Genomic DNA, 20,864 nt, shown 5'->3' with positions numbered 1-20,864 from the left:
ACCCTAAACCCTAAACCTAAACCCTAACCCTAAACCCTAAACCCTAAACCCTAAACCCTAAACCCTAAACCCTAAACCCTAAACCCTAAACCCTAAACCCTAAACCCTAAACCCTAACCCTAAGCCATTTCAAAAACTAGATTCGACTAGCCAGGATCGTAGCCCTTGTAATAAGGTTTCTAACGCAAAAAGAATCGCATCAATCGGACGCATAACGAAGAAGATATGACCAAAATCGTAAACCCTAAACCCTAAACCCTTAAGAGAGTTTTCATTCTAGCCCACCCCTAGCCAGGATCGTAGCAATTATAATAAGGTTTCTAACGCAAAAAAAATCATGTCAATCGGACGCATAACGTAGAAGATATGACGAAAATCGTAAACTCCAAAATTTTGACTATTTCAAAAACTAGATTCGACTAGCCAGGATCGTAGCCCTTGTAATAAGGTTTCTAACGCAAAAAGAATCGCATCAATCGGACGCATAACGAAGAAGATATGACCAAAATCGTAAATCAACCCTAAAAACCCTAGAAACCCTAAAAACCCTAGAAACCCTAGAAACCCTAAAAACCCTAAAAACCCTAGAAACCCTAAAAACCCTAAAAACCCTAAAAACCCTAAAACCCTAGAAACCCTAGAAACCCTAGAAACCCTAGAAACCCTAGAAACCCTTGAAACCCTAGAAACCCTAAAACCCTAGAAACCCTAGAAACCCTAGAAACCCTAAAAACCCTAGAAACCCTAGAAACCCTAAAAACCCTAGAAACCCTAGAAACCCTAGAAACCCTAGAAACCCTAAAAACCCTAGAAACCCTAGAAACCCTAATTAATGGGTTTGGTCGAACCGGGTCTGAACCGGTCTGGTCTGAACCGGTGGTCCGGTCTGCTCGAACCGGCTCTGAATCGATCTGGTCGAACCGGCGAACCGGTCTGGTCGAACCGGCGGTCCGGTCTGGTCGAACCGGTCTGGACCGGTCTGGTCGAACCGGGGCTGAACCGGTCTGGTCGAACCGGCGGTCCGGTCTGGTCGAACCGGTCTGGACCGGTCTGGTCGAACCGGGGCTGAACCGGTCTGCTCGAACCGGTGGTCCGGGCTGATCGAACCGGTCTGGACCGGTCTGGTCGAACCGGGTCTGAACCGGTCTGGTCGAACCGGTGGTCCGGTCTGGTCGAACCGGGTTCGGTCTAGATGGACCGGCGGTCCGACCAGCCGGTTTAATTGAACCAGACCGGCTCGTAGGTAGTCCGGGTCAATCTGAACCGGCCGGTCTAATTTTATTGAACCGGACCGGTTTTTTAGGTCAAACCGGCATTTTTTTTAAAATTCTGAAAATAAAAATATTTTCTTTTAAAATCTTATTTTAATCATAACTTCTTCATTACTCCTCCAATTGCAACAATTCTTGCGCTCTTGAAAACCTTATTTAAAATCCTACAACTTGGTATAGTCAAAATCAAATTTACTCCACTTTGAAAAAAATCTAGAAAATTTATCTAAACACCACCCGGTCTGCCCCCAAAAAAAATAAGAAACAAATGCCACCAAGCAGGCGTCTCCGTAAATAAAAAATAACATGGTTTCCTCAAAACAAAAACAAATTACATTGAATTTCTTCCTGTAATAAAAAAAACATGGTATTTCTTCCGCGGTTAATTACATCACTGAAAAACTCTGCATTGATGATGTGATGGTGCTGGAAATGAGATTCTTCTGCCTTTTTATGTTCCATTTTAAGCATCTGCAATCAGTTTCCAAAGTGTTAAATATCAAGAGAAAGACGGAAACACAAAAAACAGCAGTGTTATTATATATCAGTTACACAGACCTACAACATTAATTTGATGTGTTAGTATTGGACTATATTCACTCTGTATATTAAAGACATGATATAATAAGAAAATAAACACCAAATGCAGACTAAACAAAATTTACAATCTTTATACAGGTTTTACCTTTACCTGCAGGTGGTCTCCTACGTTAGCAGCAGTTTGGCCAACACTATATATACGTGAATCCAACCTTGCAAAACTATCAAACAAGCCATCAAGACATTTTTCCAGCTGCATGTAAATACGGAAAAAGAAACAGCAACAGTTAGCAACATGCTGGATGCCCTCGTGCCTTCATATAAATAGAATAATAATCTATTAAACCAAGCTAACTAACCTCAGAAAGCGTCTTCCGATGCTTAGAGTCTTGAGCAGAAATTTCAGTTTTATCATTCTAGAGTTTCTGATCAATCTGAGAACAAACATCAATATTAGGGAGATCATCTAGTGAATAGCAGAACACTGAAAGGAAATTAGTTGAAAGATTCACCTGTTTCCTAAGACTAACCAACTGCATACATGAATTCTTAAACAAAGATAATAGAAAATCAACTTCTGGAAAAACATATTCCATGGCACTTGGGCTTCTTTTGCTGCATTCAAATGACCATTGGCCATAGTAACAGCTCGTTAACCAAGTTTCGAAATAGTGCATCGAATCAGAAGTCCCCCTAATGTAATATATACATCAAATAGTAATTACTGGTAAAATCCCATCAGATGTCCAAACAGACACACACCCACTCTCTGCGTTAAACACATGTTTAAATCGTCACCTTAAAGTCATCAATGACTAGAACAAGCAAATAGGGGTCAGTTGATGGAGATTTGGAAAATCTCCCAGTCCTTGTCCCATTGTTAGTCTCTTTCAAGTTTTCAACTGAGCCATATCTACACATCAGAAGCCATGATAAGGGCACCAATTTCAATTAGCCTAACCTATACAAATGGGAACGAAAAACACTGTGAGGTACAAAATGTAAACAAATTCAAGAAGTAACCACAATCACAGAAATTGAACCAGCAGAATCCACATTCCACACTGAATCGCAAATTAGGTTCCAAGTGTGGCAGAAAATGACTGATCAATAAAAAAAGATCAATAAAACCAAAAACTAGGAAAGAAAGACCACAAAATCGATATCCAAAGCTTACCTCGAGTCTTCCGATATCCAACAAGGCGGAGTTTCACAGCAAAGAACTTGGGACGTTGTTCTAGAGAGAGTGGCTTTGATTCGTGTAAGTAGTGTAATTCGTGCAATTCGCAGAATGTGATTTGTGTAGTGCCCCCGACGGCCTACTTTGACAATTAACCCTCCACGAGTTTGAATCGAACGTGTGTTGCAAGTGTGGATAGCAAAAGATTAATATTACACCTGAGTCAAGAGAAAAGTCAGCAAAAGGTTAATTCGAGTCAGAGTAAGAAAAAGAAAATTGAAGAAAAAAAATTGAAGCTATAAGACATGTAGAAACAGTTGATAAGCAACTAACTTCATACGTCATTCAGCAAATTTCACCAAATAAATGAAAGCACTAGTACATTCTCGTGTTGCATGCAGTGCATGTATGCACGAGTGTCAACATATATAAAATCGTGAGCTAAATTAGATTTTAGTATTAAAGAACACAATAGTTCAACCTTGCCTTGTCGGTATGCATGAGTGTCAACATATATAAAATCGTGAGCTAAATTAGATTTTAGTATTAAAGAACACAATAGTTCAGCTTTGCCTTGTCGATATGGTTCTCCAAAGTCAGATTAAAAGTTTCAGTTGCCACATCCCAAATCTTAACTAATTTGTCCGCACTTGCACTAGCAAGAGTGTTCCTGAACAAACCCATAACGTAATAAAACAAACCATCACATTTCGGTTTCTCTGGAGCATGAAACATAAAACATCATAACACTTCGAACATACCTAAACTCCTTGTTCCAGGCAAATCCAAGAACTGAATCTGTGGCTGCCATCCTTGTATTTAATATATTTCTAATCTAAAACAAAAAAGAAAGAGCGAGTTAAAAGTAGAATACGTACATTGGCATTCTTTGAGACTCTAATTTAGATATAGGAACTAGTTAAATATAACACACTATCAGGCTACCAGACAAAGTAATCATCAATGTGCCACTCGGTTTACTTTTTCAAGTTAAACAAGAGAAGCTCCTACCCAACCATAGAAAATGACAACTCGAGCCCAAGACTATTCATTTCTATGATAAGCTAAGTAAGTATTACAGGACTTTAGAATGCCATGAGAGGAGCACCAACATCATTGAGACCACATTAATGTGATGGAACAAAAACTGGAGTTTCGTTACTGCATACAACATTCAGTAGCCGATAAAAAGTACTGATCAATCAAAAGAAATTGAAGCTATAAGACATGTAGAAACAGTTGATGAGCAAAATATATAAGTGTCCATGTTTTGGCCCATAGGTAAATTCTCTATTATTTTTCACTGACATCTATGCAGAGGAAGCATGAGACGTTGAGATAGGAAGATTACTTTAACAAACATGTTCCTCAAATACATATTTACCATGCCTAGACATACATACACTAATTCAGATTTCCCCACATTCAGCACATCAAGTACGAAAATACGCATGGCTTCAGATAAGAATTATCCCCTATTCCCATCTAAAAGGATAGAGGTTATAGAAATTTCCAGCATCCAGGACAAGAAAGCATATATTATGTAAGCATAAGCCATATTATTAAAAGAAAAATATATTTCGTCACAGCATAAGAGATGTAGATCAAGTGCTAAGAAGATGCAAGTATGCAACCAACAATAATAACAAATTAACTTCCATCTGCAATCAGCAAGAAAAACCTATAATATTTTCCCTCTTATTGCTAAGAAAATGCTTAAATATGAGGAACTCATGTCTATCTTTTTTATTATTAAGAAAAAAAAAATACAAAATGATTTGTCTTCAAATAACTCACCCCACCATGTTACAGCTAAATGCTGACTGCAGAGCCGTGAGAAAATACAGATTATTCAAGACAATGGAGGGTTTTGATCCTCTCTTGAGCTGATTAAGATGAATTCAAGAAAAAATCAAAACCTTGAAATAAAAATGAGAACCATAACCAGGAAATACATTGTTGCTTTTATGAATTAGGGTCAGACTTATGCGCATAACCAGGAAATACATTGTTACCTCAATAACAATGCGCATCCCAGATCGATCACTCTCATCGCGTATGTCACTTATTCCCTCCAAATTCTAACAGAAAGGAAAAATGTTATAATCAAATGGTATCAATAACACGAACAATCATAAAACTGAAAAAGAAGATAAGTAACTACAACTTTGTAATCATTACATAACAGAGAAATCCATATTCAACAATATTTAGGAACCTAATATTAATACATTAGTTATGGAAAAACAAAAGACACTCACATATCAAATAATACCAATGTACTAAATTCAGTAAATGCATGTGTATTTTAAACAATTCCAGTACATATAACCACATTTAAATAAGTCGGGGCTTATTTAAAGACATTCATGATACACACCAATTAATTAGTACCTTATTTTCCACGAGTTCAGCAATTTTCTCAACACGGGAAGCTTTGTTGGTCTGATATGGAATCTGTTATGGTGCGCAAGTGCGTGCACACACACACACACACAAAAAGGCTCAAGTAGATTATTACTAATCTTTTTAACAAAAAATAAAAAGAGAATAGCTAATAATTGAAAGTAAGGAGGATGAAACCTCTTTTATTATAATTGCCAAGCGCTTGCTCTTGGGATCCAGCAACTCGATATCAGTCTTCCCTCTGACCACCACCCGCCCTCGTCCAGTTCGATATGCATCCAAAATACTTCAAGGATTAAACAAAAGTCAAAATTACTTCATATCATGTTGAGTTCGATTGAAAAGGCCGATAAATTTCTGCTCACCTTTATAATCTATTTATGAACTTATAGGAGATAGGGTTTCATTGCCAAATGCACACCAGAAAATTCAGTTCTAGTTATGTGAAGAACTCATTTAGTCCATTTATAATCATTATAGTAAAATCATGAATATCCAGCATGTGCAGTGTGCAAAAAGCATGCAGAAAGCTTCAACTTGCTGTGCATCCATACCATTAGTATGTAGCGAGAAGGTGTGCAATAACCTACCCAATATTTCCTATTATGATTCCTCCAGTTGGGAAGTCAGGTCCAGGCATGTACTCAAGCAATTCTTGCAACTGTTACAAAAACACACTTCTATAACACTTACATCTCCATAGAAACATCAATGGTGGAAAAGAAACATCTAAATTCATTAAGTAATCACAACCATTAAAAAAGAATAATGAGACAACTGCCTATAAGATGAATTCCACAGCATATGTGATCCCAATATTTATAATCATGTCAAATATAGAATTCTTCTAAAGTTATATAGATCGACAAAAGGAACATTAAAGTTGAAGAAAAATAAGTTCATAGTCAACTGGTGAAATTCAGGCTAAGATACACAATTTGGACACTGATATGTTATACATACTGTTTTTGTGATTTTGTTTTTCCAACAGTTGACTGCTGGGAAAAGGATTAAGCAGTTTACTTCATGATAAAGAACTGGTTTCAACACTCTGCTCCAAGCATGTAGCAATAAATAAGCAGAATTACAGAGCAACAATCTTAACGGATAACAGAACAAATAACCACCTTATATCAATTAAGGAACAATCAGAAAGGAATTAAGGAAGGGGAAGAAGATCACAGGGCAAGCTTAGATCTAGTTACAGGCAACAACTTTCATCATTCAGAAGATATCATGTTGAAAAAGTTCACAAGATACTGATGCTTGACTGGTTAAAATGATACCGTTGCATCGGGATCGTGAATCAGCACGGAAAGTGCATCTACCAACTCCCCAAGATTATGCGGTGGAATATTGGTAGCCATTCCAACCTGAGGATGGGAGGAAGCAAACATAATAGATGAAGTGATAACAGACAAGCAGCCAAGCAAATGAAAAGTCAAGAGCCAGGCAAAAACATACCGCAATCCCTGAAGAACCATTTAATAGCAAGTTGGGGATGCGAACAGGAAGCAGAGATGGTTCTTTTTGTGAATTATCAAAGTTTGGAACAAAATCAACCTACAACATGTATGCATGTCAATAGAGAAGCAAATAAAACACAATCACTGAAAAAATAGGACAATTTATTAACAATAACACACCGTATCTTGCTCCAAATCTGCCAATAACATGGCCTCCGTGAGTGCCTGAAAGAATAACAACAGCATATTGGTACTCATCAGTTTCATTAGAGTAGTAGACAAACGAAGAAGGAACATCTACAAATTAAAGCTCTGTGAGGCTCCAGAAAAAATCATAGTAGACTACCTCCAGCCTGCACTCTGTGTAACACATTGCTGCAGCAGGATCCGCATCAATAGAGCCAAAATTCCCATGCCCACGAATCAGTGGAGAGCGCAATGAAAAATCCTAAGTTGCAAGTGGATAGAAATAGTTGAAAGAGGAGATGAAGCATATGTATCAGACTTGTCTTACATGGACCTGTACAGCTGTGCTGCTGTACTAATACTTAAACCTACATTTTATCAGCAAACCAAGCAACTAGAGAGCGCACACAGGTGTTAAATTAATCCAAAAAGTTAGGTCCTTGCCCCCAAATAATATGCCTTTGCCATAAATCCATAATTAGGTTGCTTCTTTGCCCACTCCTGGGAAAGAAACACACCTTGAAATGGTAATAGAAACAATACCATGAATGGGGAGAATCAAAAAAAAGCCACAAAGAGAACAGGTTGACTTGGTAAGTCAGGAAATAATTATAAGTCGTAGTACCAATTAACTATGATGGCTTGCTTAATTGAGAGAAATACAAAAGGATAAATATGAAGACAAGGTAAAATAGAGTACAAATGTGAGTTGATACAGATGCTCTTGGGAGGGTGAAGACAACTCAATTGCTCGTCCGGACAGGAGTAGTGGATTTATCTTCCTGTTAATCGATCCGGCTTGCTTCCTCCGATCAGATCTCTGGTTTGTTCCTTCAATCTTCAAAAAACACCCACGGACTGTGGTGATTTGATTTTAACTAAATTTCTCACTCAATCTTATCTTAATGCAATCATTTGATTGCTCAAAAGTCAAAACCAACTTCGAGTAAATGAAAGATTAAAAATAGACAGTATAACAATTTTGAACCCAAAAAATGTCACATTTTGAAAATCTTATATCCAAATGGGAAACTGCAGTTCAACCAAGAATATGAATATCATTGAGTAAAGTTAATGAGACAACAATTATTCATGCAATGTCGTTTCCTTGCATCATCATCGCAAGCCCAACTCATGGGGTTTTGCAAATGTGCTAATTTACATTAAAAAGAAAAAGAAAAAGAAAAATGGATATACAAATACAAATAACAACAGCCTTCAATTCCATTTGACAAAACGAAACCTCGAGCTGACATCTAACCTGATTCCACGATGAAAGGGAGTTGACAACAGAGCCCGAAGCAGCCCAAAACAGTAACACTTATCGAGATCTTGAAGCTAAGCCGCGAGCTTGTTCAAGAGCGATCATCAGAGATGTTCAGCGCTATGTAGAAGATGTTGCTCGATCAGATTCTATCATGGATTTGATGTAGTACTCGCCCGCCTTGTACGAGGACCTAACCATGGGGCCAGATGCGTCTGCCTCATTTCCCACCCGACCGCTTTTCACCCGTCAATATGCACCGTCAATTCGCCTTCTCCAAATGAAACCCTCGGTGGCAAGCGAAAGAGAGGGGAAGGGAGAAGGCGCCCGACAGGCGTCTCTCGAACCCTAGTGTCCTACCCTTCCTTTTACTTCAGCCCAAGTGTTCACCCAACGGTCATAAGTTCGGCACTCTAAGCGGCCCAAGATTACTAACATTTAAATTTTCGGCCCAACAGCCCAAATTTGCATCTTAACTCAGCCCATTTTTTCTCTTCTCTTCAGCCTATTTTAAATTTAAATAAGAACAAAATTCAAATTAAATAGACAACTAATAATAATAAATAAATAAATAAAAAACGTGTAAATTATTTACATAATTATTTTTTTTAAAAATAAAAAATTCTCTCTCCTCAATCTTCTTTTTGGAATAAATATATTTTTTAATTCTTTTTTTGTCTTTTCATAATATTAATTTTTATTATTGCAAACTCTTCTATACTTTCTTTTTCAATATTCACTCATATACAGTCAGTTAAAATTTAATTTTTATTACATTAATTAATAAATATGATAATTCAGATGGTATAAATTTTATATAAATACAGAAATATAAAAATATTTTCGGGGTGGAAATGCTAATTATTTTTTTACTTGTGAATAATTTTGTTTCAATTTATTATGTTATTCTCTATAGTGTACAATTATTTTCTATTTTTGTGTTATTTTTTCTCTTTATTTATTTAAATTAATAACTATTATAAAAATTATAAGTTAATAAGTTAATAAACATTATAAATAAATTATGACCATGTCAATTTTAAAAATAAGGGTAGTGATTAATTACTTAGTATTTATTTTTTCAAAATATGTTGAAAATCATTGAATTTTAAATTAAAATCATGAAGATTATGTGTAAATTATTTACATAATTGTTCTTAAAAGTATTTTATTGCATATTATTATTTTTTGTTTTAATTTTAATATATATATATATATATATATTAATATGCATATCAAATTAATGATCACGATAAGAGCTTTAATTCGATATATCTAATGTAAATATTTAATTAAAATAATAAAAAATATAGTTATTTAAAGATTAAAATTTTTAAAAAAATCTCTCTCTTCTTTTCGGAATAAATACATTTTTTAATTCCAAGAGCACATAGAGCACACAAGTTGGGACATGCCAAAGCAAGAGCACACAATGACCAATTAGAATCAGTTCCATCAGATACATCACAAGTCTTGCTAAGCAAATAGAGAAAAGAGAGAGTTTTAATTGTCCCAACTTAGTTGAGGCCTCATTCAACCAAAAAAGTGCACTTGGCTTTTTACCTTGTCATTTTCCCTTGCCAGGCGCAATGCACTGTCTACTAGCAGTGATGTGAATTCAGAACATTTTCTAGATCCTGCACAGGTAAGACAATAGATTGGAGAAAAAGAAAATCAACAATTGCAGTGAAATAAATATAAAAATTTCAACAATGGCCCACCAATTGAACCTCTTCCAGCATGAAGTGCATCCAAGCAATGACTAAGAGAATCACATATGTTTGCTAATGCCCGTGAAGCTGTAATACGCACCTGAGAGTTGCCATTAAATTAAATGCATTAATTTAATAATACAATTGCCATTAAAATGTATGGATATAACAAAAAATTTGAACTCTACACCAATTTGTGGCATTTGCCGCACAATGTATAGGAAATTAAAATATTCAAATTAATATCCAGCAGTACTCCATACTCATTTTCTATTCTTCTTTTTCACCACACTCATTTTCAGAGAAAAAAACAAACTTAATCTCTCTCTCTTCCCTTCTTTCATTGTAGAGTCCACACGAAATATGAAGAACCCGGTGGTGCGTATTCCGCACCCGGATCCGTGTCGTACCCGACGGACACGGGTACTCTCCCATTTTTGGAGAGTCCGAGCAACATATAATTAGACAACCAAGATAATTCAATGACACCATTCAGGAACTACAACATCAATTTCAAAAGTCAAGGTTATTTGGCTATTGATATGATGTTCTACATTTCTTCTTAAAATAATGATGTACTAAATGAAACTAAAGATATGATGATATGAAGCTTGGAGAAACTATGCCAGTGCTTAGTTCAGGGTTACCCCGAAAAAGTACAAAGCCGTTATTGGACAAGCCAAATTTTCCTACAATTATTTAAGGAAAAGAATTACAGTAAAGGTTCTCTCCAAATAGTGTATAGTATGTGAAGAAAAGTATTGGAGATTGTACATGTTACACCTCTCAAATTTATGTCATAAGGGGGAAGGTGCAAGCATAGCTGCGCCCAACTCTTAGGTTTTTACTAATAGATTGATCTTAGATCTTAAAATGTAGACAATCAAACAAATTTTTAGATCCCAATACCTGAGTGAAGTTGCATCAAGATATGCCCAAGAGAATTAGAAAGTGTGGTAAATGACCCATATTTTGAGTGCTCTTTGAAGCAGCTGCGATCCGGACCTAAGCAAAAGTCTACAGTGTCTTAGTAGTTAGTACGTAAATTCAAATAAGAAAAGATGAACATAATTTACATTATAAGACCAGAGTGTTTGGATAAATAAAAGACAGATAGATGGTTGCAGAGATATTTATAAAGATACATAAATATAAAAAGAGCAGAGAAATGGTTCATTTGATAGAAACTACAGCCGATATAATGAAACCTTCAACGAAGGGTCGGAAAGAAAGCAACTCATCAGAGTAGTGTCATATTTCATACATAAAATAGAAAAAGTAAATAAATGATACAAACAAAACAAGAAATAGGACATGAAATCTTTAGTACATAACAAGATATGAAGGAATACATGCTTAACCTGTGTTGCAGCACATTATTGGATGGCAAAAGCATTGTCCATTGGACTGTAAACAATTTGGGATCAGCTCGACACAGATCATTCGAGCGAAATCCAAGGGTTAGATGAAAGAGCCATCGAGGAAATAAAGCATTCTAGTTTTATTTGACTAGAAAATATAACTTGGAACTTCTATAAATTAAGTAATATTATTACTATCGTAACATATTTTCATATCTAAATTCTAAAGATCTCAACCAAAGTTCTCTACTTGGTTCCTCAATTTCCCTATCCGAGTTCTTAGCCATGCGCTTAAGATTAGTAGCAGATGGTTTATTTTGTGCTCATCCTCTAGGTGGAAGACAAAGAAATGAGCAAGTACACAATCCTCAAAAGTTTCAAGAAATCATGCTTCCAATGAGCATATTCAAGAAACTTGTGCAGATTAATTTCCAAAGAAGATCATATGGGTTTCATTCCTTTGCCTCAAGCAAAGTTTCATCACTTGGTGATATTGGATTGAAAGTTGAGCGATTCACTTGAGAACTGGAAGGCAATGGGGATGAAGAACACTTGTTAAAATTCGATGAGGATGAAATAATTTATGAGAACTAGAACTTTCTAATTTGATAGTACGACTGACCATGTTGACTCTAATGTAGATGGAAATTGATGTTGCTTAACAATGGTAGAAAAAGAAATGCTCTACGTGAAGGCCATAAAATTTATCATGGCACATGGGCAACTAGAAACACATAGGTTAAGAGAATTAAGACAAAATGAACCAACCTGAATACAAATAATTGCAGCTAATCTCGCCTCAGTTAAATATGCTTTGTTGTTATCCATTACTGATCCATCATTATCATTGCAATCTGAATCCAATGATATAAATTCATGTTTAGAATAAACTAGGCACTCCTCATGTTTACGTTGTTGATTACCTGCAACATTTTTTCGCAAGTGTGGAGGCCTATAAGGGCCGGTTTTCGATTGATTTGATACTGCATGTTTTGGCTTGTCGAACCTACTCCCTTCATGTGATTCGTTGGTTGATTCATAATCAATGGCTTGCTTACAAGGCCATAGTGGAAGAAGATTCTCAAAGAGGCGGATAACGGTGGCGCGAGGAGGCGACGCCGAGTTTTCATCCCGTTCTCCATGACCTTACCGCCGACGACGACATCAAAAGTCGATTTCCGTCGTTTAACATTGCCTTACATTAATTAAATGCCAAATTAATTACAAATAAAACATTTGCCGCCGATAAGTATTCAATTTGAAGTCCACTACATAATACGGCCCACTGGGCCCATTTAAAATATTCAAAGCCCATTTGATAAATTCGAATCACCTCTTACTTTGAAAAGAAATTGAAATCTCCTGCTCCTAAAATTGAAGTTATCTTCCATCTTTGAGAGGAAACAATGAAGCAGCGTGATGAAGGCAAAGAATTTTCGTAAAAGTAACATAGAGGTCGAAGACGAGAATCAGTAGCACTCACAAAAAAGATTTATGTGATAGCTTGAAAAAAAGTGAAAAGAAGTGCTTGATTAGTTGGTTGCTTTTGGAAGCTATATATTGTCATATTACAAAAATCATCCGACAATAGCTGGCTGCTCCACATGAATGGATATCTTCATTAATTCATCGATTGCTCCATTTGTGGCTGTAGCTACCTTACTCACACTACTACAAATTCTCTCATACTCTACAGTTTTAAACTGTAGAGTATGAGCATTCTGTACTGTAGATAATAGGTATGTAGAGAAAGACTCCCCTTTTTCTCTACGGTTGTAAAACTGTAGTCTATAGTTATCATAGACTACGGTTTTACACGCACATAATCTACATTTGTCAACCGTAGTCTATTATGCTCAATAGACTACAGTGTGTAACCGTAGTTAATTAATAGCAAAATGTAGTGTATGTCAATTTTTTCTACGGTTTTAATGAATATTCGTAGTCTATGTGTATAAAAGACTACAGTTTCATTATTTTACACTACCCTTTAAAACCGTAGTCCTTATGAAATCACTACTACAGTTTTAAAACTGTAGTTTATACATACTACTACAGTTTTATAATCGTAGTTACATATTGTAGTTCAATCCTATTTTAAAATCCGAGAATCCAAAACGAAATTAAAATAAAATAAATTTCATTGCACATAATTAAAATATTTCATCCAACAATATTGTAGCAAGTATTAATACAATGTCAAACCTAAAATTAACCATAAAATACAAAGTATGAAGTGCATATCATCAATACAATTATGTCGATTCAAAAAGTCTATCACACTAAAACAAAAATCGATCGTACTAAATGTTTTCCATCAACATGCTTGCCCACTCAACACGAACTTCATCAATATCCCTTCGATCATAAGTTTGGTTATCCTGTATATATTCACAATTAAAAATTTAAATATTAATACTATTTTATACAAACGAAAAAAATTAACTTAAATTTGAATAAGTGAAAGATAAATTTCTTACAAGTAAACGTAGAGAGCATGAACCACTCTCTATAGTATTTTCAATAATGTCCTTCATGAATCGCAATAGAAAGAATCCACATTGTTTGAAATTCGGTTGTATTGGACACTATGTCAAAATATGAAGTGTTATCAAAATCATCCTAAGCATATTGGAAAAAAAACTCAATAATATATAATGAAAAATATTACCTTCATGAGTTCCCAAGTGATTTGTTTCTTGCCTCTTTTTTGTAATTTTGCATTGAACATATAAATCGCCCTTCAAAATATATTAACATATATTAGTTCTCCAAATAATAAAAGATAAATGTAACTATATTAAAATATGAAACCTTACGTGTTCACAATAGTCTTCCAAGTATTATCAAACATACATTCACCGAGAGAATCAAAATGATAAATTATCTCTTTGTGAGGATCCAACACGGTAAGAATCCAATGATCCCTATATATAATAAAAAAGTACACATTAGACAAATTTAAAAAAGAATAATAATAATGAGACAAGAACAAAGGAATAATAATACTTACTTTATATTGCACGGACATATAACTAATTGACCGGGGGATATATTCTCAAGCCTATTTGCCAAAGCTAGTGTTCGTGCATCATGCTTGTACTTGTTTACATATGATACATCAAACGGATCCACAAAACAAAACCGATGAGAAACACTACTATTCTTCAATTTTTTGTATAAGTGCCTGATAAAAAGAAAAAAATGTATCACAACTACATATACTTATGCTTTACATATTAACTTACGAAAAAGCAAATACTTACCACATGTATACTACTATGCAGTTTCCTGATATTGGCTCTAATTCACATAAATCAACGATGTCATCGGCATGCAAGTATAGCTCAATAGGCTTACCAAAGATGTCAAAGTCAAATTGCACAAAAATTCCTTCACCATTCGTCAAGTGCTTATCAACATATCTGCACAACATTTTCAATGATGTATGCAAAGAATCAAAACACTTCACCTTCCTTTCATTAACTACTTCGTGGTTTGCTGCTTTTTGGGGCGGAGAAGTGAACTCCAACGATCTTGCAACACCCTATATAATTACAAGTTAATCTGCATAGTGTAAATTATAATGAAAATTTGATGATTATATATATGTGAAAAAAAAAAATAACAAACCTTTACTGCATCAACTTTGTCAATCAACACCACTTCATCAACATTATTTTTGTCCTTGTCTGTTTCTTCATCCGTCCACAAACACGGTTGCTTAATAGAACAACTCCCTTTTTCTTTTGTATCTTTATCTTTCTCTTTTTCGGTTTCAAGTTGAGAAACTCTTTCTTGTAGGTTCTTTACTATGTTAGCATACTCTTCAATCACCTTATGCATTTCTGTATTCTTCAAACTTATTCAGTAGAACAAAAACCCACACTTCACAAACTTAATAAAATACAAACACAAAAATTAAACAATAAATGTACCATTTTTTCAGCCAAACCCGCATAGCCCGTTCGTGAAAGTCTGTGTGGGTGTATATTCTTCATTGCTCTCTCTTTCTGCACGTTACTCCATTTCTACAAGATAAAGTGCATTTATACTTAATACAATCGAATAAAATTAAATTACTAATAAGAAAATTATGAACAAAAGTATCTTACATCAAATTCTTCTGTTATTCTAGATGTCACGAACAAATTCCAATCTTCACGAAGAATACCACAATTAGGGGGTGGATCATTCAACTTATCAGGATTGTTCTTCTTGGTTAATATATGCTCCTTATACATCGCAGATTTCCATTGTCGCCATTTCGTGTTTGCAGATTCTAAGCATCCAGATTTCCAATTTCTATCCACGTCATATGCGATCTAATAAAAAAGTGAAGAATTTTAAAAATCACTACCACTTGTAAATAACCACATAATCAAACATAAATAATGCATGTACTTACAGTCACATGTTCCCATAGCATGTCTTTCGTTTATTTTCGCACCGACTTCCAAGACTTAATACTTATCTTCACATGTTCTCGAACTAGAACACCAATATAACTTTGCATTTCAGCTGCGGCTCGACCATTAGGCTGTCCTCGAGCATTAAATTCAACAAAAAAATTTTCCCCTTTGGCCTTTCGCTTTGCAAGATCATTTAAAATCACTTTTCCTCTAACAGCTCTTGTAGACTTTGTACTGCTATTGGACTTCAAGGTGTCACCACTCTCATTACTAGCCATATTCTCCACAAGACCTAATGACAACAAATATCAAACAAAAATCAGCTTACCAACAAAATATCAACAAATAAAACAAGCACCAAAAAATTCATATCACAAGTACAATGAATTTACCAATTTATGAGGCTTCATTATTAACCCATATTCCATCACAATCTTCACGAACGCATGATGGCTCATTTTCATCACTATCATCATTCAAACTTATTTGTGGTAACCCCTTAGCAAAAGCTTCATGATTAAGAGCAACATCTCCCAACTCGAAATCATTGGTCAATTCAAGGTACTCTTTATTAGGACATGAAAGTACAACAGACCATATAGGATTTTGAGGGTCTTCGATGAAGAAAACCTGCTTCGCTTGACAACCCAAAATAAACGAATCAAGTTTGAAACCAACTCTTTTCAAATTTACTAAGGTAAATCCAAGATCGTCTACTCTCACGCCACCATTATTCTCAACCCAATCACACTTAAATACTACAACTCGAAAGGCTTGGTAATCGAGCTCCCAAATCTCCTTTACTACCCCATAGAATACCATATCTGCGATAACTGGATTTTTGTCCTTAGCACTAGAAACCTGCATTGTCTTCGCAACTAAGCTTACTCCAGAGTTTTGAGCAACTCGTACACTATCACGTTGTTTTGTATTGTACGTAACACCATCAATCAAATAACTTTGATATTTGATAACACTTCTACTAGGTCCTTGCACCATCCACTTCAATTTGCTTGAGATTTGACGTGTGGAATTCGTTGAATATGATGAACACGATTGATTTGATGAAAGTGTTGATGAAGGTAGAAGCTGTGTAAAAAATTATAATTAATAATTGTGTATCTTATGACAAAGTGTTCGATATTTAATAGACCATAATACTTACACATTTTTTAAACCAACGAATGAAAGTTTTGTTATGTTCATCTTGTATCCACAATCGAGACTTTGTTTGGTTTGTTCTCGCCAATTCTGCCTTGTGCTCCCTAATCAAATGATAGATCAATGAGAAACGAAGCATAAGAGTTCTAAAAAGAAAAATAATGAGGACTTACTCGATATATGGATCAATCTCGAGATCATTGTTCAATACATATCGATGTGCTTGCTCCCACTCTGTCTCACTTATCATCTGGTTTTCAGGACTTGATAAAGGCTTTGCTTGGCTTGTTTGCAGACTACTAGATCGGATTCCAATTGTGTGGACATGAGACAAATAGTCGGCGCAAAATTCCACTGCCTCTTCAGCAATATAGCATTCAGCAATGCATCATTCGGGTCAATTACGATTGCGCACATAACCTTTTAGGATTTTCATATATCTTTCAAATGGATACATCCATCTATACCAAACTGGCCCACATAATTCAACTTCTCGCACAAGATGGACGACCAAATGAATCATTATATCAAAAAATGATGGAGGAAATTGCTTTTCAAGCAAACACAAAGTCGTCACAATATCTCTTTGAATTGCATCCAACTTTGACACATCAATAACTTTCTCACATATAGCATTGAAGAATAAACACAACCGTGTTATGGTGTACCTCACATGTTTTGGTAAGACACCGCGGATTGCAACAGGAAGCAAATGTTGCATTAAAGTGTGGCAATCATGAGACTTCATGCCAACCAATTTCAAATCCTTCATGTTCATCAAGCTTGTTACATTAGACGAATACCCTATAGGCACTTTCATTCCATGCAATGATTTGCACACTTGCCTTTTCTCTTCCTTACTTAACGTGTAACATGCAGCAGGCAAATATTTTCGGTCTCCAACCTCCTTGGGTGCTAACTCAGTTCGTACCCCCATTTTGATGAGATCTAATCTCGCTGCTTTTCCATCCTTTGTCTTCCCTGAAATGTTAAGTAATGTGCCAATTACACTCTCACACACATTTTTCTCAATATGCATCACATCAAGAACATGGCGTACATGTAGACGTTCCCAATACGGAAGATCGAAGAATATCGACTTCTTTTTCCAACATGTTTTTCTTTCATCTTTTTGTGATTCTTTTGGTGCCGTTGATTTTCTTTTTGCCTTCCTTTTTCTATGTGGTTCTCCAACATAATCATTTAATTTGTTTTTGTCCTTCTTTCCCCATTCACAATTTATATTCTGGACTTTTTCATGTACCTCATGGACAGTCAACGGTACTGGGGTTGTGCCAAACTCTTGTCGACCATCAAAAGCCTTCTTTTGCCTTCTATACGGATGATGTACGGGTGGAAATCTTCTATGTCCTGTATATACAATTTTTCTACTATGTTCTAACATAGTAGAATACGTTTTCTCTCCACATATTGGACATGCTAGATATCCATGCACAGTGCATCCTGATAAGTTCCCATAAGCGGGAAAATCATTAATTGTCCATAAAAGAACAGCTTTGAGGAGAAAACTTTTTTTTTCGATATACATCATATGCTTCAATGCCTATATCCCATAACTTCTTCAAATCATCAATCAAAGGTGACAAGTAGACATCTATGTCATTTCCAGGTTGTTTTGGACCAGATATTAATAACGTCAACATCATGAACTTTCTCTTCATGCACAACCAAGGAGGTAGATTTTACGTCACAATTAATACTGGCCAACAACTATATGAAGAGCTCATTTGACCGTGTGGATTAATACCATCAGCAGATAATGCAAATCTTAAACTTCGTGTTTCCGAAGCAAATCATGGCCATTCTTTATCCACTAATTTCCAAGCTGGTGAATCAGCTGGATGTCGTAGATACCCATCATCACGTCTTTTATCAGCATGCCACGTTAACTCTTTCGCTATTTCTTTATTTCGAAACATTCTCAAAAATCATGGGATTGGCGGAAAATACCACAATACCTTTGCAGGAACACCAACATTTAACTTATCCCCCTTTCCAATCTTCTTCCATCTTGACAACCCACATGTAGGGCATTGGTCATAATTTTCCCACATATTTCTATATAGAATGCAATCACTTGGGCAAGCATGAAATTTCTCATAACTCATGCCCAATGTGCCTAAGCTTTTCTTTGCATAGTATAACGATGTAGGTAACTCATTGCCATTAGGAAGCATTTCCCTTAATAAATCTAACAAGTCATTAAAGCTGACATCGCTCCACCAATACTTTGCCTTCAAATTGTACAGTTTCACAATTGCCGATAACTTCGTGAACTTCTTATGACCGGGGTATAAAGGCTTCTCGGCATCCTCAAGTAACTTCATAAATTGATTGGGATTATCTTGATAAGTCTCATATGCATCGCGTACCATATCAATAGGATCCTCTTTATGATCTTCATGTGGAATACCTCCCAATGTGTTATCTTTTTTGTTGACTTGGTTTGAAGGTATGGATTTTTCCCCATGAAATACCCATGTTTGGTATGTTAGGTCTATACCATATGAACACAAGTGTGCTCTTACCACAAACACATCTTTTGTGTATATATTACCACACTTCACACAAGGACAAAGAATTTGGCTCGAGTCTTTGGCACTTTGCAAGGCGAATTGAATGAAAGATTCTACCCCATCCTCATATTCACGTGACAATCTATTCATTGACATCCATGATTTGTCCATACTGCAATAATTTGTCAAGGTCCTAAACTAAGAGACTGATTAGGTAATGTTCATCAAATAGAAAAATATGCATTTTATTTCTTCAAATCATGCTATGATGCACACATACTCATTAAATCATAACATTTAAGCAAAGGACACATATTTAAGACAACAACATAAATGTATCAACACTTAGTCAAATTTAGCTATTCAATAAATTTATGATCAACAGACTGTCCCAACACTTAGCCAAATTTTTTCAATGAATTTATGTTCAACAGACTGACTTTAGCTGACGATAACTTTCGTCTACGACATCTCTATACTGAAACAATGGGTTTTCTGGACTCGTTGCCATGATTTGTACAAGCTCACAAAAGATCAGATTAAAATGATAAGTGGTTACTAAGATATTACTCTCCAAAATTTCCTACTTCACATTGTCCCAACACAGCCAAGTTTTTTTCAATAAATTTATGATCAACAGACTGACTTTGGGTGACCATAACTCTTCTCTAGAAAGGCCCTATACTGAACCGCTGGGTGTTCTGGACTCCCCGACATGATTTCTACAAGCTCAAAAAATTTCATGTAAAAAGGACAAGTGGTACGTGAGATATGACTCTCCAAACTTGCCTACTTCACACTGTCCCAACACTTAGCCAAATTTTTTCAATGAATTTATGTTCAACAGACTGACTTTGGGTGACGATAACTTTCGGCTACGACATCTCTATACTGAAACAATGGGTTTTCTGGACTCGTTGCCATGATTTGTACAAGCTCACAAAAGTTCAGATTAAAATGATAAGTGGTTAGTAAGATATTACTCTCCAAAATTTCCTACTTCACATTGTCCCAACACAGCCAAGTTTTTTTCAATAAATTTATGATCAATAGACTGACTTTGGGTGACCATAACTCTTCTCTAGAAAGGCTCTATACTGAACCGCTGGGTGTTCTGGACTCCCCGACATGATTTCTACAAGCTCAAAAACTTTCATGTAAAAAGGACAAGTGGTACGTGAGATATTACTCTCCAAAGTTGCCTACTTCACACTGTCCCAACACTTAGCCAAATTTTTTCAATGAATTTATGTTCAACAGACTGACTTTGGGTGACGATAACTTTCGGCTACGACATCTCTATACTGAAACAATGGGTTTTCTGGACTCGTTGCCATGATTTGTACAAGCTCACAAAAGTTCAGATTA

General features: G+C 35.6%; 1 protein-coding gene across 19 annotated transcripts; it reads right to left on the bottom strand.

Moving 5' to 3' along the window:
* Positions 1 to 1,448: 1,448 nt before the first annotated feature.
* LOC131015819 (DNA gyrase subunit A, chloroplastic/mitochondrial-like) lies at positions 1,449 to 8,789 on the bottom strand. 19 transcript variants are annotated; one of them, XR_009098689.1, is made up of 16 exons: positions 8,311 to 8,783; positions 7,750 to 7,887; positions 7,210 to 7,311; positions 7,044 to 7,088; positions 6,862 to 6,960; positions 6,684 to 6,770; positions 5,988 to 6,058; positions 5,575 to 5,683; positions 5,386 to 5,448; positions 5,007 to 5,072; positions 4,789 to 4,877; positions 3,753 to 3,821; positions 2,989 to 3,209; positions 2,610 to 2,772; positions 2,324 to 2,504; positions 2,179 to 2,245 (listed from the first exon to the last, which is right to left on the bottom strand). XR_009098689.1 is itself a non-coding variant. In XM_057944249.1 (14 exons), the coding sequence occupies exons 3-14, from the start codon at positions 7,234 to 7,236 to the stop codon at positions 1,587 to 1,589; spliced, it is 1,035 nt and encodes a 344-aa protein (XP_057800232.1). In that variant the 5' UTR covers positions 7,237 to 7,311; positions 7,750 to 7,907; positions 8,311 to 8,789; the 3' UTR covers positions 1,449 to 1,586. The 19 variants fall into 19 exon arrangements, 10 of the variants coding, with proteins under 10 accessions (XP_057800232.1, XP_057800230.1, XP_057800231.1 ...); XR_009098688.1 differs by having other exon boundaries at positions 2,179 to 2,504; XR_009098691.1 differs by lacking the exon at positions 2,324 to 2,504.
* Positions 8,790 to 20,864: the final 12,075 nt, after the last annotated feature.

This window comes from Salvia miltiorrhiza, chromosome 3 (assembly GCF_028751815.1).
Source record: "Salvia miltiorrhiza cultivar Shanhuang (shh) chromosome 3, IMPLAD_Smil_shh, whole genome shotgun sequence".
Classification (NCBI taxonomy): Eukaryota; Viridiplantae; Streptophyta; class Magnoliopsida; order Lamiales; family Lamiaceae; genus Salvia; species Salvia miltiorrhiza.
Note: the sequence above shows the minus strand (reverse complement) of the source record. Positions and strands in the feature narration are given on the sequence as shown.

Coding starts and splice junctions, on each gene's coding strand:
- LOC131015819 (XM_057944249.1), bottom strand. CDS start 7,236: ATGTGTTACACAGAGTGCAGGCTGGAG. Junction 7,089..7,209: donor ACACAGAGTGCAGGCTGGAG/GTAGTCTACTAT, acceptor TTATTCTTTCAG/GCACTCACGGAGGCCATGTT. Junction 6,961..7,043: donor CAGATTTGGAGCAAGATACG/GTGTGTTATTGT, acceptor TACATGTTGTAG/GTTGATTTTGTTCCAAACTT.